The sequence below is a fragment of the Oncorhynchus clarkii genome, chromosome 20, assembly GCF_045791955.1.
Source record: "Oncorhynchus clarkii lewisi isolate Uvic-CL-2024 chromosome 20, UVic_Ocla_1.0, whole genome shotgun sequence".
In the NCBI taxonomy this organism is placed as follows: domain Eukaryota; kingdom Metazoa; phylum Chordata; class Actinopteri; order Salmoniformes; family Salmonidae; genus Oncorhynchus; species Oncorhynchus clarkii.
In genome coordinates, this window is record NC_092166.1 from 44,312,860 (window position 1) to 44,331,944 (window position 19,085).

The 19,085-nt window shown below is 41.1% G+C and overlaps 1 protein-coding gene and 1 pseudogene across 14 annotated transcripts in view; one reads left to right on the forward strand and one right to left on the reverse strand.

Moving 5' to 3' along the window:
• LOC139376415 (nuclear distribution protein nudE-like 1-A) overlaps positions 1-5,253 on the reverse strand; it is a 22,902-nt gene extending 17,649 nt beyond the window's left edge. For 4 of the 14 annotated variants that reach the window (XM_071118993.1, XM_071118987.1, XM_071118986.1 and 1 more), the window contains exons 1-2: positions 4,674-4,816; positions 60-160 (exon numbers count right to left, since the gene is read on the reverse strand). In XM_071118993.1, coding sequence (XP_070975094.1) covers positions 60-154 — 95 coding nt within the window. In that variant the 5' untranslated portion in view covers positions 155-160; positions 4,674-4,816. Of the gene's footprint in view, positions 1-59; positions 161-4,659; positions 4,876-5,060 lie in introns of those variants that run through there. The other 10 variants (XR_011627920.1, XM_071118994.1, XM_071118989.1 and 7 more) reach the window with 7 other exon arrangements.
• LOC139377098 (testis-expressed protein 47-like) lies at positions 2,601-14,970 on the forward strand (annotated as a pseudogene).
• Positions 14,971-19,085: the final 4,115 nt, after the last annotated feature.

Consider the following 19,085-nt stretch of genomic DNA (forward strand, 5'->3'; position numbering starts at 1 on the left):
AAGAAGCCTGATGATCTTAGATATAGCATTAATGTACCATAAAAGGCATGATATCTTACTTTTTCTGGTACTTGAGGGAAAGAGTCTTCCAGAAGTCAATCTCCTCGTCTTTCGAGGTGAATTTTGGAATCATATCTGTGTTCATGATATACATTTAGATCTGGAAAATCAACAGAAACGATTTATATTACACAGATCAAATGTATTTATATAGCCCTTCTTACATCAGCTGATATCTCAAAGTGCTGTACAGAAACCCAGCCTAAAACCACAAACAGAAGCACTGTACAAACAAACAATTACATTTATCAGTAGCACTGTTGGGTTGAATAAGTTGAGTGGAAATACATCATCTTCATATAGACGAACAACCACCAGAGCAAATATGGTACATTAGACATGTTTCCAAAAAGGAATAGGACCACAGTAGAGTACACAGGGCATCCATCAGTGACACAGGACATTCTTCATTAGAAACATAATGAACATAATGACAGAATGACCTGAAGTACCCTGCTCTGTCCTCTCCAATCAATACCTTCTCAACATCCTCTCAAGCTATTTTTGTACAGTTGCAGCCGAGTGCCATAGGGTGTATTTATGCGTAATGGATGCGTGCCCCCGCTCGTCCTCTCTCGAGCCCTCTTCTGTATAGTCACAAAACACACTGGAATGATTTTCAACTCAGCAATTTCAACTCTTATCTAGTAATCATTTATTATGCACTGTATGCCAAAGCCACAGCAGTTGGCTCTTCCGCAGGTTGCCTAGCTCTTGAACTTTCCAGGCCAGTTAGTGTTGGACTCCCAGGACTGCAAGCGTTAGCCTATCTAGCTTAGATCTATCGCCTAATAAGACCGCCATCAACTCCTGGGCTGTAGCATCAGGTCCCATCAGGACGCAGAAATCTGTAGATCAATGATTTTTCTGGGAACTAATCAAAGGGCATGTCTGAGTCCATAGCCTCAAACAGAGTCGATTATTAAAATAACTGTATTCATTTCCCCTAGCACAGAAAAAAAGGGATGTAACAACGCATATTTGAGTTTCCTGGAAAGAGGAAACAGAAATGAAAAAGCGATGTGTTAGCCTATACATAGAGATCTGCTGTGTCAACTGCTGTTGCAGTATTAAGTTCCAGATAACTCTCTAGATTCAAATGTAAAAAATTGGAAATAGGTTGCAGTATAAAACGAGACATTCTAATTTCCCTGGAGGTAAAAAAAAAAAAGAAGTGTGGCGGTCATGAAATTTCGTCAGCCGGTGATTATCAAGTAAATAACCGTCGGTCTCACAGTAACTTACAAACACATTTAGCATCTCCTGGCTTCCACACACAACCTACTGATGCCGACCTTTGGAACATCTACAAGTCTAATAAATCCATGTAATATAGCCTACACCTTCACAATAAATCCATTGTTTATTTTAGACAGGTCTAAAGAAACATTAATGAAGAAAATGTAGTCTATTTCAGAAGAACAGAATAGCATATTCTGAGTTGTCCTTATTTAAGGTCCTGATCTGGCTGTCATATGGCTGTGGGCTACACTAGTTCATTTAGCAGACAAGATTTGGTTAGAATTCTGTGGCATTATTTTATAATGTAGAATACAATTGAACAAAGCTGAATAAAAAAGAAAGGATATTTTCTTCAAATAATTTGAGGGAGTGCGCACATGCGGCTATTCTGTGTTGAGCGGTTAACAAAGAAATAGGTACTCCTATATGCTTCATTTAGAGTTATGTAACTTTAGTTGTTCCACAAACGTTGGGCTATATGTTTAGAATGTAATACATTGTAAGGCTGTATGATGCGAGTAATCATGATTTGAAAGGCATGAGCTCTGCTTAGTTTTTTGCGCAGGCTGTATGTAAACACTTCATCAGTCTCTCATTCACAATTTGACAAGCACTTAATAATGACTGGAATTTCCAGGCGGCATCCCCTGTGTGTGGCATCCTAAAAAAAATCTATGCCTTTTGCGGCCAGCGGCCGGTTGTTCCATTCTTCCTAAGTGCTGCGTGCTCCGAAGCGCCTCTCACTCACATGGCTCTCCATCACGATCAGATCTTTCTCACAGGCTACAAGTGAAGACAGTACTTTCTTGAAGTACTTTCTTTAAGCACATCTGTATTTAGGGAGTTTCTCCCATTCTTCTCTGCAGATCCTCTCAAGCTCTGTCAGGTTGGATGGGGAACGTCGCTGCCCAACTACTTTCATGTCTCTCCAGATATGTTTGATTGGGTTCAAATCTGGGCTCTGGCTGTGCCACTCAAGGACATTCAGAAAAAGCTACTCCTGCGTTGTCTTGGCTGTGTACTTAGGGTCATTGTCCTGTTGGAAGGTGAACTTTCGTCCCAGTCTGAAGTCCTGAGTGCTCTGGAGCAGGTTTTCATCAAGGATCTCTGTACTTTGCTCCGTTCATCTTTCCCTCAATCCTGACTAATCTCACAGTCCCTGCCACAGAAAAACATCCCCACAGCATGATGGTGCCAGGATTTCTCTAGACATGACGCTTGACCCTTCACATACCTAACCAATTCCTTGGCTCTCTTATTTTCAGTGCCATAATGTCCTTGAGGAGAAGATTCAATGCATGAGCAGCACAGCCAATGGGTGTGATGTGAGGGTAGGACTCCTCCACTTCAGACCAAGCAGCCTTCAAGTTCGCAGCATTGTCTGTCGCCATTGCAAATACCTTCTGTGGTTCATGGTCATTGATGACTGCCTTTAGCTCATCTGCAATGTAGAAACCGGTGCTTCTGTTGCCCCTTGTGTCTGTGCTCTTGTAGAATACTGGTTGAGGGATGGATGTAGTTAATTATTCCTTGCCCACAAACATTCGATCACCATCAGAGATGATTGCAATACAGTCTGCTTTCTCTATGATTTGCTTGACCTTCACCGGAACTCTGCATCCAGCAAATGAGAAGATAAAGCATGTCTGGTTGGAGGGGTGTATGCTGGGCGAAGAACATTAAGAAATCTCTTCCAATACAAATTCCCTGTGAGCATCAGAGGTGAAACAGTTGCATACACAGCTTGAGCAAGACATTAATCAGTATTTCTCTGACTACGTTCCTCCATTGAGTCAAAAACACTTCTGATTTCAGGAGGACCATGTGCTGTTGCCATCGATAAGGTGTCTGATTCATCATTTTCCCCTCTAATAGAAGTAGAGGGCCTCTTTGTTGCATTCTTCACATATGATTTGGCACAGTATTTGCAAATGTGCACAGCTTTTCCTTCTACATGAGCTGCAGTGACATGTCTCCACACATTAGATAGTGCCCGTGGCATTTTCCTGTAAAGATGAGAAAACAAATGAGTAAAAAAAAACGAACACAATTCCATGTACAGATAAATAGTTAAGCAGTTAGATTAAACAACTCCTTTGTAAGATAAATGTTTTAAAATGAAACATGTATGGAAACTGGTGAATTAACACTCCTCAGTTGGCAGACTCAAGCAAGCTAAAACCCACATGGTAGCAAAAACTAACTAGCAGAGATTGGTTAAGTTAGAAATTATTTAAAACACACTTGCTGTAGGCTACTATTTACTAATTAACAAAACATTATGTCATAAAATATATTTGCCCCTCCCAGTATTACCATCAAAACTTACCAGAAAGCATGTAGTCCTTGGCTCAGACAGTGTAGTAGCGTGAGCTCAATAGCATCTACTTAGTGTGCAAGATCTTGAGTATCAGCTGTACATATGATGGATGAGTGCACTGCACATGTGATGGAAGAATGCAGAGGGTAGCAATTCCATTGGAAATGGGGATAATTTAACCAAAACATGCCACAAGACCTAGAATTGCCTTATGTGTATCCCACAAAAAAGGTTCACTCTTATAAGCTAACTTTTGATGAATGTATGCACAATTCCCCAAGTTCCAGGGCTTAACTTCCCATGGAAATTTTCCAGAATTTACCATAAAAGTTTCTGAACCTTTGCAACCTGAGAGAAGGGAGTTGGAGAGGAGAGAAAGAGGTAATGTAGCTTTTACTTGAAGGCCACTACTCATTATAATATTAAGCCCACATGACAGGAAGATGCATGCAGTGCCTGACACGTTTTCTATTACCACTGAATTATTTAGTGGGATAAGGAGAAATTCTCCTCTCTGGCAAAAATGATATCACAAAATGTGGTGCAGAAGAATAGTAAAGAATAATATACTGGCTCGTACTGAAGGTAACGCGTTAGCTAGCTACATCATGATCTCATTCTTGCATCATCATCATCTCTAACAGGAATCCTTAACGTGAAGAACATCTGCTGCCAGAAAAAACACTGACATGACAAGCCCATTTCAAGGCCATCTGGCATGTGGAAAAATAATACTTCACAAATCTATCCATCTATAACAAATAAAGTAGAGCATTGCCATTTAGTTTGCTGTCATTAGTCACAAGATAGTACGCCAAAACGAACTGTCAAAACCAAACTGTCAGCTGTCAAACATGCCCGGTCTCGAGTCGCTATAGCCACACGGGGCGACGCTTGGCTAACGTTAACTAGCTAGCTACTTACTGGTAGCTACCCGTATCAATTCGAAGGAATTGTATTTTCTTGCATTTTGCGATAATAAAGACAACGATTACATTGTGTAAAATTCCAACACAATGTCATACATACATACATACATATTGCGACGTACTTGAACATTTCCAGTCGGTGTATTGCCCCTTTCGATGGTTTTCAGTCCATAGCTGTCCTCTCGGTGGTTCTCTGTAGTGATTTGCAGTTCGCTAACGATTCGTTCTTTTTGAACGACTCTTTTTTTCTGACTCGAGAGTCCTGATTCGTTTTTCTGAGTGACTCGTTCATATTAGGGGGTTGTTTGACCTACTGTAACTGTTAAGTGCAGTCAGTCCTACAGCAGGATTAATACACGCTCCTCTGTCATATGCGCGCAGGGAAATAGATCATGAGCATAGAGAAGAAAAATACACGTTTACACCTGATAATTGATTATTGAATATTATGATTAAAAACAGAACACGAGTAAAACGTGAAAGCGCGTTCAAAAATGTCAACACCTCACCTGATTGGTCAGAAGAAAATGTCCTGTCCACCAGAGCTCATGTCTTTCCTTCGGTGCTTGCTTGCAGATTTTTGTTTTTAACTGCTAAATTTTTGGCACAGATTAGTCGCAAAATGTGTGCCAAAACTCTTGAGTGCACAGATTCGACATCGGCAAATGTAGTTTTGATTCACAGAAGAAGATTCACCAGTCGCAAGTTTACTCAATGAGTTGTATTCATTCTGAAATGTAGTTGCGTGCTTGCAAATCCTATTGAATTTATTCACATATGTTTGCAAGTGTTGTATTTATACATGTTTATACATTTTTGCAAGTGTTGTATTTATTCACACATCACGCTTCCAAGTGTTGCATTTATTCTCAAAATAACTACAAAACTCAGTCTACAGGTGCAACTCATACTTTACATGATTGTATAATGAAGTCAATATTTTACCTCCATAGAACTTTCCATCACTACTCTGTTGGGAAGAAACTGTTGATGCTACGTGTAGGCTGGTACACACGCGCAACCTTCATCATACAAGGACAAGACACGCACTAGAGCAGAGCAAGTGCATCAAAATAGATTTTTAGCATCATCTGGTGGTCAAAAGCTGCAATGCACGTCTTCAATTAATAGTTTTTCGAATTACACGGTTCTATAGCCGACCAGTTAATATATAGCTCAGTGTTCTATATGATTGATTATGTTTAAGCTACTATTTGACTGAGAACGTAACAATAACCTATCTCGAACCAGAATGATATATTGTTGTTGAGTGGTGAATTAATTGGTTGATTTTTGGGGGTGATCTAGTCATATACTCTCCTATTCATGTATAACATTCTGGGGGATTTTTTTGTGCTAACTTATTCACTGGACACGTCTGTTTATTATAGGCTGTTTATTATAGACTGTATTATATGCTTTATTGTTAAATACTGTATTATAAGCAAGTGCCTTCGGCTTGTGCAAGAGGTGTCACTACAGTCCCTGGTTCGAATCCAGGCTGGATCACATCCGGCCGTGATTGGGAGTCCCATAGGGCAGCGCACAATTGGCCCAGCGTCGTCCGGGTTTGGCTGGGGTATGCCGTCATTGTAAATAAGAATTTGTTCTTAATAACTGACTTGCCTAGTTAAATAAAGCTGAAATAAAATGTTAAAAAAATAAAAACTCTTGCATCCAGCTCACACACTGGTGCATATCCCTGCCTCTTTTCACCCTCTTTCCAAATCCCCAGTCCACACAAATGTTGCTTAGTAAAAAGTCCAAACAACTAATGTCAAAAATTGCTGTTTGCAAAGTTGGAGTAATCCCACAGGGCTAGATGGCCCTTAGAAAGGTTTATGCTGGCAGATTGTGCTGCAGTGCTGGAAAAATGAACTTTTCAGTGCATGAAATGGGTGCTCTTCATACAAACTCATAGCACACTGTTGTGAGCCATAGTAGTGGTGCATGGGTTTACCCACACCCACCCGCAATTGCAGATAGCCCATTTGCAACCGCCCAACTATATGTGATAAAGTGAAAATCTGAGGCCGGCACCTGACCCTAACCCGGAAATATAGCAATGCGCTGTAGGCTAAAGTCAGAGTTGGCTGAACTGTTTTTTGGCAGGGGGTTTATTGTCTGGTAGGACTACAGGAACTATATTCAATAGTCAGGTTCAATGCCATCTGAGAGTCCAATTTGTTTGCAATGTACTGCAATTTAAACTGATATATAAGATTTGAACAGCTTATAAACTCCATAAAGAGTGTCTGAGAACTATAGGATGTTTATTGGTTGACCATGTGTGTGCATGCCATTTACAAAGGTATTATATGATTTGTCATAACCTCTCAGGTTACATTTCTAAATAATATTGGACTATTCTGTGACAGTATTTGAATATGCCAGTGATTGTTCTTTGATTGTTTGTGTGATGGGTCAGTGGGTGGATGTTGATGTCACTATTCTTAAAAAAATATATAAATGGTTTATTTAATCAGTTGAGACAAAATAACATACCTAAATCAACAGATGGATTTACCTATCATTAGCACATTCCCAATCCAACCCACCCAATCTAGAGTTAGCTAGGCTTGTAGCCTTAAGTCTTTAAGTAGGGCCAATAGACCTACTGCTATTTCTAATTTCTTGACACCTGTTCTCCCACTCATCAGATACCTTAATACCATTATTTTCTGCCTCTCCAGAAGTTCCTATTACACCGGTTGATGGTCGTTGCCAGCCTCCCCCAGCAACTCACCGACAGGAGAGACCTGGGAGGTCAGCCAAACGCTACTGTAGAACACATTTAAGAGCTATTAGGACAAAGAGGGTGTGCATCCCAGGGCAGATTAGAAGGCATCACTCTTTCACTGATAGAAGTCTTCCCTGTACATTGATGCAGGTTTCTCTTCCTCCTCATAAGCACGGTTTTGTTTATAGCTGATATGTCAAATCAAAATCAATGTTCAAAATTCTTTACGTGTTTATGAGTCTCTGAGGTTGAGACATACTTCCTCTACAACTTCCTCTTGTTAGAAAAAGCCTTCAACAGTTACTCCAATTTTGAATGATCCTTATTGGGGTTACTCTAACAAGTTCCTTGTTATGGGCCACTTTATGGCTGTCACACCTAGGTCTGCAAATGAGAAGAAAGGACATTATGGTGTAGGCCTTTTGTCTCCCACAGATTGAAGACACTCTAAACTAAAAAACGGAATATAATGCATGCAATAAAGCTTATTGACTCTGTTATCGTAGAACCAGGGTTACGCAATTAACCTTACGTTCTTTCTCCTTTGGTTGTGCAGTAGACTACAAGGAGCTGAGCCAGTGCTTGCAGAGGTATTACCAAGGTGACACTATCACAAGCCTGCTTTTGCTGTACCCAACATGCTTCATATCATTGAGATAGCCAAGATTAGCCAGTAACACCTTTTAATGAAACCCATAGCAATAATTATATGCAAATCTGTCAATTACTTGACTACAAGTAAAACCTCTATGGCCCATCTTACCATTGATTAGGATAATGATATGGGATTTTCAATCATTACCATTCTTTTTATTTCTCTTCTAGTCTTCCAGCGAGATTCGTGTGTCTGCTGCAGGATCTGAGAAACATGCAGGAACGGCCACACTGGCATAGTATCTTACTTTGTGCAAATTTGAATCAATATATCATAGTTATATCTGTTCTGGCACTAAATTCAGAGGGTCAAGCATGTGCATTCTGTTGACAGACCAACCAAAGTCATTATAGCTTGACTAAAACTTGGCCATAAACATTGTTTGACATGCTGTCTTTATGTTGTCATGGTCCCTGTCATCGTCATGCAGCGTCCTGATCAAGGCGCCCAGGGTCCTGGTGATGTCACATTACATTCCCAACAGGATGTTTCAGCAGTAGAGCTGCAAGGTGCTGAACGTGCAGCCCAGGGTGGGAGGGGCTTCGAGTAGGGACAGGCTGATGACGAGGAGGAGGACACAGAAACACTGGTCAGCACTGGGAAACCACCTCCTCAAAGCAACCAAGGTGAGTCATCAATTGCAACATTGCCACTGGTGGTCAAACTATAGAGACAGACTTATCCAATCACGTCTTGGGTTCATTGTGGGGAAGATCTAATGATAGATAGTTATCAGCCACATGCTAATTTTGAAAGAAATTAGGCCTACTATAGATTTACATTTGGAATCCCTTATCACTGACTGACCATTTGTTTTGGTGCCTCCATCATCTCTCTATGGGTACAGGGTTCAAAGATGCTCCCGGGCTTTGTGTTGGATGAGATACCAGAGATGATAGTTCCTCCGGACGTCCTGGTCCAGCACCTGTCCAGAAAATATAAAAAACTATCGGCCTATATCGAATCTTCCATTCCTCTCAAAAACATTTTAAAAGGCTGTTGCGCAACAACTCACTGCCTTCCTGAAGACAAACAATGTATACGAAATGCTTCAGTCTGGTTTTAGACCCCATCATAGCACTGAGACGGCACTTGTGAAGGTGGTAAATTACATTTTAATGGCATCGGACCGAGGCTCTGCATCTGTCCTCGTGCTCCTAGACCTTAGTGCTGCTTTTGATACCATCGATCACCACATTCTTTTGGAGAGATTGGAAACCCAAATTGGTCTACACGGACAAGTTCTGGCCTGGTTTAGATCCTATCTGTCGGAAAGATATCAGTTTGTCTCTGTGAATGGTTTGTCCTCTGACAAATCAACTGTAAATTTCGGTGTTCCTCAAGGTTCCGTTTTAGGACCACTATTCTTTTCACTATATATTTTACCTCTTGGGGATGTTATTCGAAAACATAATGTTAACTTTCACTGCTATGCGGATGACACACAGCTGTACATTTCAATGAAACATGGTGAAGCCCCAAAATTGCCCTTGCTAGAAGAATGTGTTTCAGACATAAGGAAGTGGATGGCTGCAAACTTTCTACTTTTAAACTCGGACAAAACAGAGATGCTTGTTCTAGGTCCCAAGAAACAAAGAGATCTTCTGTTGAATCTGACAATTAATCTTAATGGTTGTACAGTCGTCTCAAATAAAACTGTGAAGGACCTCGACGTTACTCTGGACCCTGATCTCTCTTTTGAAGAACATATCAAGACCATTTCAAGGACAGCTTTTTTCCATCTACGTAACATTGCAAAAATCAGAAACTTTCTGTCCAAAAATTATGCAGAAAAATTAATCCATGCTTTTGTCACTTCTAGGTTAGACTACTGCAATGCTCTACTTTCCGGCTACCCGGATAAAGCACTAAATAAACTTCAGTAAGTGCTAAATACGGCTGCTAGAATCCTGACTAGAACCAAAAAAATTGATCATATTACTCCAGTGCTAGCCTCTCTACACTGGCTTCCTGTCAAAGCAAGGGCTGATTTCAAGGTTTTACTGCTAACCTACAAAGCATTACATGGGCTTGCTCCTACCTATCTCTCTGATTTGGTCCTGCCGTACATACCTACACGTACGCTACGGTCACAAGACGCAGGCCTCCTAATTGTCCCTAGAATTTCTAAGCAAACAGTTGGAGGCAGGGCTTTCTCCTATAGAGCTCCATTTTTATGGAACGGTCTGCCTACCCATGTCAGAGACGCAAACTCGGTCTCAACCTTTAAGTCTCCACTGAAGACTCATCTCTTCAGTGGGTCATATGATTGAGTGTAGTCTGGCCCAGGAGTGGGAGGGTGAACGGAAAGGCTCTGGAGCAACGAACCGTCCTTGCTGTCTCTGCCTGGCCGGTTCCCCTCTTTCCACTGCGATTCTCTGCCTCTAACCCTATTACAGGGGCTGAGTCACTGGCTTACTGGGGCTCTCTCATGCCGTCCCTGGAGGGGGTGCGTCACCTGAGTGGGTTGATTCACTGATGTGGTCATCCTGTCTGGGTTGGCGCCCCCCCCCCCCCCCCTCCTTGGGTTGTGCCGTGGCGGAGGTCTTTGTGGGCTATACTCAGCCTTGTCTCAGGATGGTAAGTTGGTGGTTGAAGATATCCCTCTAGTGGTGTGGGGGCTGTGCTTTGGCAAAGTGGGTGGGGTTATATCCTTCCTGTTTGGCCCTGTCCGGGGGTGTCCTCGGATGGGGCCACAGTGTCTCCTGACCCCTCCTGTCTCAGCCTCCAGTATTTATGCTGCAGTAGTTTATGTGTCGGGGGGCTAGGGTCAGTTTGTTATATCTGGAGTACTTCTCCTGTCCTATTCGGTGTCCTGTGTGAATCTAAGTGTGCGTTCTCTAATTCTCTCCTTCTCTCTTTCTCTCTCTCGGAGGACCTGAGCCCTAGGACCATGCCCCAGGACTACCTGACATGATGACTCCTTGCTGTCCCCAGTCCACCTGGCCTTGCTGCTGCTCCAGTTTCAACTGTTCTGCCTTATTATTATTCGACCATGCTGGTCATTTATGAACATTTGAACATCTTGGCCATGTTCTGTTGTAGTCTCCACCCGGCACAGCCAGAAGAGGACTGGCCATCCCACATATGCTCTCTCTAATTCTCTCTTTCTTTCTCTCTCTCGGAGGACCTGAGCCCTAGGACCATGCCCCAGGAATACCTGACATGATGACTCCTTGCTGTCCCCAGTCCACCTGGCCTTGATGCTGCTCCAGTTTCAACTGTTCTGCCTTATTATTATTCGACCATGCTGGTCATTTATGAACATTTGAACATCTTGACCATGTTCTGTTATAATCTCCACCCGGCACAGCCAGAAGAGGACTGGCCAACCCACATAGCCTGGTTCCTCTCTAGGTTTCTTCCTAGGTTTTGGCCTTTCTAGGGAGTTTTTCCTAGCCACCGTGCTTCTACACCTGCATTGCTTGCTGTTTGGGGTTTTAGGCTGGGTTTCTGTACAGCACTTTGAGATATCAGCTGATGTACGAAGGGCTATATAAATAAATTTGATTTGATTTGATTTTTGAGTTATTGACAAATAAGAAATCAGATTTTACGTGTCCATTTAAACCACTGTTTATCCACTCCGGAGTCGCCTATCAACTTGAAACGTGTCCTCACATTAGCGTTTGTTGCATCACTACAGGCAGAATTAAGACAAAGGCAAAAAAACATCAGTATAAACAGTAATAAACATGGGACCCTCTTAATCTTTGAGGTTTCTCTGTTCATAAATACTGTAATTGCACTTTGTTTTATCGTTTAGAAATTTAAACTTTTTGTTCTGGAACTGTCTAGTAAGCATGGGGTGAACTGTAATACTTTCAGAGGATAATATTAGTATTCTCCACTGGGGAATATACTCTGTACTGTAAGGTTGGAATAACTAGGAAACTATGTTGACTCAACTGGTTTTAGCCTCGAGGGATAGCGGTCCTCGTTTTACTTACCAATTGACAATCATGAAAACATCCCTTATAATAGCTCTACTGGTCAGGCTTATGGATGCACTTGGATGCATTTTCTTTCCTGTTAACATACTGCCACACACACCATACTGACAAGGCATGATTAAATACACACCAAACCCAAATCATACAAAAAATGTTTTTTAATAGTTTTAACATTCTGACGAGGATTGTTTCCAATCTTACAGTACCTGTCCACAGCAAGTGTTCTGCTCTGACTGGGAGAGGGTATGTCTTATTTCAGTGTCCCCAATGTCACCGCAGTTGACATGTACATTAGGGCCTTTTTATATCTAAAAACAATGTCTCTGGATCATCAAACCTTCCCTTTTATTTTGGCCCCCTTGTATAAATGTATTATTTGAACATAACTATGCAAACACATTCATGAAGATGTACTTGCTTACCAAACAATAGCTGCATGCACCACTGTGTCATCATTTGCAAATGTTTATACAGGCAAACCAGGTGTGTTATATCTCACACTTTTTCAGGCTTGCCTGATTGGCCAATAAAAAAGGTGTATCTTTGTTTTGCCTAATATAAATCAGGAGGATTTGTTCATCTGATGGATAATTGGATTGATTTATGCCGATATAAAAGGTTATCCTCAGAGAATAACATTCCATGTTTACAGACAAAAATAAATACAAGTCATCCATTCAGTGTCATTCTGTCTTGACTCATTAGGCAAAAAAGCTAAAAGTTAGATGCTATATTGTCTCCAAGTTGCATAAAGTAATTCAGTTTGGCAATTATTAAGTCATGCTTAGATGTACAGTAGCCAACATCATATTTATTTGACTCTGCTGAGTGAATAGTTGATTGACAGGATGGAAGTAGGAGCAAAATGCAATACAAGAACTGTGGACTGATAAACTGATCATAGGGCAAAACGGAATAATTCTACCTGCATTGCAAGGCTCTTTTTTCTTTTCACATATAAAAATAAATATGACAAGCACAGGTAAATAGGACCAAAGAAAAGACAAATTTCACAAGCATGACGAAAAATCATGCTGCTGATTTTCACACATTGAACAATGTCTAGTCATAATCCCCAAGCCTGTTCACATCACGGCCAAACACCTGTCCACCCTGTTAAAACTACATCCACAACACAGAGAATTCCCCCTTAAAGCAACCTGAGGCAAACAGTCCAAATAGTCACTAGTACATTCCTCCTATTCATTGAAAAAACATGTTTTTATCTTTCAGTAACTCAAAGGGCATGTTTAAAAAAAACTGTAACAGTGTAACATACTCTGTGGAATCTCTCTCACCAACTACTGCCCTTGATAGACAGGATTTCCGATGTTAATAAAGTTGTGTTTTCAATCAATATGTACAAACCATTACTCATGAACAGAACAGCATATTATCACCACCGACAAACGTCCAGATAGACACAGAACTGGCCATTCACTTCAGCACATCCAAATTGTAAGAACAGCTTTCAATAATGTAAATGCAATTTTGTCTATATTATATATTTTTTGAATTCCTCAAAATAATATGGCATGATTAGCATTTGTTGCATCACTACAGGCAGAATTAAGACAAAAGCAAAAAAACATCAGTATAAACAGTAAAAAAACATGGGACCCTCTTAATCTTTGAGGTTTCTCTGTTCATAAATACTGTAATTGCACTTTGTTTTATCGTTTAGAAATTTAAACTTTTTGTTCTGGAACTGTCTAGTAAGCATGGGGTGAACTGTATTACTTTCAGAGGATAATATTAGTATTCTCCACTGGGGAATATACTCTGTACTGTAAGGTTGGAATAACTAGGAAACTATGTTGACTCAACTGGTTTTAGCCTCGAGGGATAGCGGTCCTCGTTTTACTTACCAATTGACAATCATGAAAACATCCCTTATAATAGCTCTACTGGTCAGGCTTATGGACTAGTGGAGACTTGCTGCACACTGTGATGCAGCACTTTCCGTTTAGACATACTGTATCATTAAGCTCTAGGCTGATGACTCGGCACTTTTAATCTAACATTCCTCTAAAATAGATTTAACCTTGAAACTATGTCACTGCTATTACAATTACTGTACTGTATAAAGCTTGTGAGTATTTGATCCCCTGCTAATTTTGTATGTTTGCCCACTGACAAAGAAATGATCCGTCTATAATTTTTAATGGTAGGTTTATTTGAACAGTGAGAGACAGAATAAAAACAAAAAAATCCAGAAAGATGTAAAAAAAAATATAAATTGATTTGCATTTTAATGAGGGAAATAAGTATTTGACCCCTCTGCAAAACATGACTTAGTACTTGGTGGCAAAACCCTTGTTGGCAATCACAGAGGTCAGACGTTTCTTGTAGTTGGCCACCAGGTTTGCACACATCTCAGGAGGGACTTTGTCCCACTCCTCTTTGCAGATCTTCTCCAAGTCATTAAGGTTTGGAGGCTGACGTTTGGCAACTCAAACCTTCAGCTCCCTCCACAGATTTTCTATGGGATTAAGGTCTGGAGACTGGCTAGGCCACTCCAGGACCTTAATGTGCTTCTTCTTGAGCCACTCCTTTGTTGCCTTGGCCGTGTGTTTTGGGTCATTGTCATGCTGGAATACCCATCCACGACCCATTTTCAATGCCCTGGCTGAGGGAAGGAGGTCCTCACCCAAGATTTGACGGTACATGGTCCCGTCCATCGTCCCTTTGATGCGGTGAAGTTATCCTGTCCCCTTAGCAGAAAACCCCGCCCAAAGTATAATGTTTCCACCTCCATGTTTGACGGTGGGGATTGTGTTCTTGAGGTCATAGGCAGCATTCCTCCTCCTCCAAACACGGCGAGTTGAGTTGATATCAAAGAGCTCTATTTTGGTCTCATCTGACAACACTTTCACCCAGTTTGTCCTCTGAATCATTCAGATGTTCATTGGCAAACTTTAGACGGGCATGTATATGTGCTTTCTTGAGCAGGGGGATTCCTTACGGGCGCTGCAGGATTTCAGTCCTTCACGGCGTAGTGTGTTACCAATTGTTTTCTTGGTGACTATGGTCCCAGCTGCCTTGAGATCATTGACAAGATCCTCCATTGACAAGATGTAGTTCTGGGCTGATTCCTCACAGTTCTCATGATCATTGCAACTCCACGAGGTGAGATCTTGCATGGAGCCCCAGGCCGAGGTAGATTGACAGTTATTTTGTGTTTCTTCCATTTGCGAATAATCGCACCAACTGTTGTCACCTTCTCACCAAGCTGCTTGGTGATGTTCTTGTAGCCCATTCCAGCCTTGTGTAGGTCTACAATCTTGTCCCTGACATCCTTGGAGAGCTCTTTGGTCTTGGCCATGGTGGAGAGTTTGGAATCTGATTGATTGTTTCTGTGGACAGGTGTCTTTTATACAGGTAACAAGCTGAGATTAGGAGCACTCCCTTTAACCTCTTGAAGCTAGGGGGCACTATTTTTATGTTTGGAAAAATAACGTTCCCAAAGTAAACAGCCTATTTCTCAGGACCAGATGCTAGAATTTGCATATAATTGATAGATTGGGATAGAAAACGCTCTAAAGTTTCCAAAACGGTCAAAATATTGTCTGTGAGTATAACAGAACTGATATTGCAGGCGAAACCCTGAGGAAAATCCAATCAGGAAGTGCCTCTTATTTTGAAACCCTTCTGTTCCTATGCATGCCTATCCTCCATTTAAAGGGATATCAACCAGATTCATTTTTCTATGGCTTCCCTAAGCTGTCAAGTCTTTAGACATAGTTTGAGGCTTTTATTTTGAAAAATTAGCGTGAAAGATCACATTGCGTAAGTGGGTAGGTGGGGGCTCTCAGAGTGAGTTTTTGCGCTACAGAGTAAAGCAGCCATTGTTCCACCCGCTGTTATTGAAAAACCTACACACTCGGTTGATATATTATCGAATATATATTTTAAAAACAACCTGAGGAATGATTATAAAAAACGTTTGACATGTTTCTGTGGACATTATGGAGACTATTTGGAATTTCCGTCTGCGTTGTCGTGACCGCTCTTTCCTGTGGATTTCTGAACATAACGCGACAAACAAACGGAGGTATTTTGGGTATAAAAATAATCTTTATGGAACAAAATGAACATTTGTTGTGTAACTGGGAGTCTCGTGAGTGAAAACATCCGAAGATCAAAGGTAAAAGGTTAATTTGATTGCTTTTCTGATTTTTGTGGCCAAGCTTCCTGATGCTAAGTGTACATAATGCTATGCTAGGCTATCGATAAACTTACAAACGCTTGGATTGCTTTCGCTGTAAAGCATAATTTCAAAATCTGAGACGACAGGTGGATCAACAAAAGGCTAAACTGTGTTTTGCAATATTGCACTTGTGATTTCATGAATATGAATATTTTTTTGTAATATTATTTGACTGTGGCACTATGCTATTCAGCGGTTGCTGACGAAAATGATCCCGCGACAGGGATGGGTAGCGTCAAGAAGTTTTAAGAGGGTGCTCCTAATCTCATCTCGTTACCTGTATAAAAGACACCTGTTAGCCAGAAATCTTTCTGATTGAGAGGGGGTCAAATACTTATTTCCCTCATTAAAATGCAAATCAATTTATAATATATTTGACATTCGTTTTTCTGTTTTTTGTTATTCTATCTCTCACTGTTCAAATAAACCTACCATTAAAATTATAGACTGATCATTTCTTTGTCAGTGGGAAAACGTACAAAATCAGCAGGGGATCAAATACTTTTTTCCTTCACTGTGTATGTATACAGTGGGGCAAAAAAGTATTTAGTCAGCCACCAATTGTGCAAGTTCTCCCACTTAACAAGACGAGAGAGGCCTGTAATTTTCATCATAGGTACACTTCAACTATGACAGACAAAATGAGAAACAAAAATCCAGAAAATCACATTGTAGGATTTTTAATGAATTTATTTGCAAATTATGGTGGAAAATAAGTACTTGGTCAATAACAAAAGTTTATCTCAATACTTTGTTATATACCCTTTGTTGGCAATGACAGAGGTCAAATGTTTTCTGTAAGTCTTCACAAGGTTTTCACACACTGTTGCTGGTATTTTGGCCCATTCCTCCATGCAGATCTCCTCTAGAGCAGTGACGTTTTGGGGCTGTTGCTGGGCAACACGGACTTTCAACTCCCTCCAAAGATTTTCTATGGTGTTGAGATCTGGAGACTGGCTAGGCCACTCCAGGACCTTGAAATGATTCTTATGAAGCCACTTCTTCGTTGCCCGGGCGGTGTGTTTGGGATCATTGTCATGCTGAAAGACCCAGCCACGTTTCATCTTCAATGCCCTTGCTGATGGAAGGAGGTTTTCACTCAAAATCTCACGATACATGGCCCCATTCATTCTTTCCTTTACACGGATTAGTTGTCCTGGTCCCTTTGCAGAAAAACAGCCCCAAAGCATGATGTTTCCACCCCCATGCTTCACAGTAGGTATGGTGTTCTTTGGATGCAACTCAGCATTCTTTGTCCTCCAAACACGATGAGTTGAGTTTTTACCAAAAAGTTATATTTTGGTTTCATCTGACCATATGACATTCTCCCAATCTTCTTCTGGCTCATCCAAATGCTCTCTAGCAAACTTCAGACGGGCCTGGACATGTACTGGCTTAAACAGGGGGACACGTCTGGCACTGCAGGATTTGAGTCCCTGGCGGCGTAGTGTGTTACTGATGGTAGGCTTTGATACTTTGGTCCCAGCTCTCTGCAGGCCATTCACTAGGTCCCCCCGTGTGGTTCTGGGATTTTTGCTCACCGTTCTTGTGATCATTTTGACCCCACGGGGTGAGATCTTACGTGGAGCCCCAGATCGAGGGAGATTATCAGTGGTCTTGTATGTCTTCCATTTCCTAATAATTGCTCCCACAGTTGATTTCTTCAAACCAAACTGCTTTCCTATTGCAGATTCAGTCTTCCCAGCCTGGTGCAGGTCTACAATTTTGTTTCGGGTGTCCTTTGACAGCTCTTTGGTCTTGGCCATAGTGGAGTTTGGAGTGTGACTGTTTGAGGTTGTGGACAGGTGTCTTTTATACTGATAACAAGTTCAAACAGGTGCCATTAATACAGGTAACGAGTGGAGGACAGAGAAGCCCCTTAAAGAAGAAGTTACAGGTCTGTGAGAGCCAGAAATCTTGCTTGTTTGTAGGTGACCAAATGTTTATTTTCCATCATAATTTGCAAATAAATTCATACAAAATCCTACAATGTGATTTTCTGGATTTCTTTTTCTCATTTTGTCTGTCATAGTTGAAGTGTACCTGTGATGAAAATTACAGGCCTCTCTCATCTTTGTAAGTGGGAGAACTTGCACAATTGGTGGCTGACTAAATACTTTTTTGCCCCACTGTATACACATACTTTAAATCAATATTTATATTTTTCACATCTTCAAATATACAGTTGAAGTCAGAAGTTTACAGACTTAGGTTGGAGTCATCAAAACTCATTTTTCAACCACTCCACAAATTTCTTGTTAACAAATTATAGTTTTGACAAGTCGGTTAGGACATCTACTTTGTACATGACACAAGTCATTTTTCCAACAATTGTTTACAGACAGATAATTTCACTTATAATACACTGTATCTCAATTCCAGTGGGTCAGAACTTTACATACACTAAGTTGACTGTGCCTTTAAACAGCTTGGAAAATTCAAGAAAATTAAGTCATGACTATAGGCTAATTGACCTCCACAAGTCTGATTCATCTCCACAAGTCTGATTCATCCTTGGGAGCAAAAAAGCCAGACTACGGTTTGCAAGTGCATAGGGGGACAAAGAAAGATCATGCTTTTTGGAGAAATGTCCCCTGGTCTGATGAAGCAAAAATAGAACTGTTTGGCCATAATGACCATCGTTATGTTTGGAGGAAAAAGGGGGAGGCTTGCAAGCCGAAGAACACCATCCCAACCATGAAGCACGGGGTGGCAGCATCATGTTGTGGGGGAGCTTTGCTGCAGGAGGGACTGGTGCACTTCACAAAATAGATGGCATCATGAGGTAGAAAATGATGTGGATATGTTGAAGCAACATCTCAAGACATCAGTCAGGAAGTTAAAGCTTGGTCGCAAATGGGTCTTCCAAATGGACAATGACCGCAAGCATACTTCCAAAGTTGCGGCAAAATGGCTTAAGGACAACAAAGTCAAGGTATTGGAGTGGCCATCACAAAGCCCTGACCTCAAGCCTAT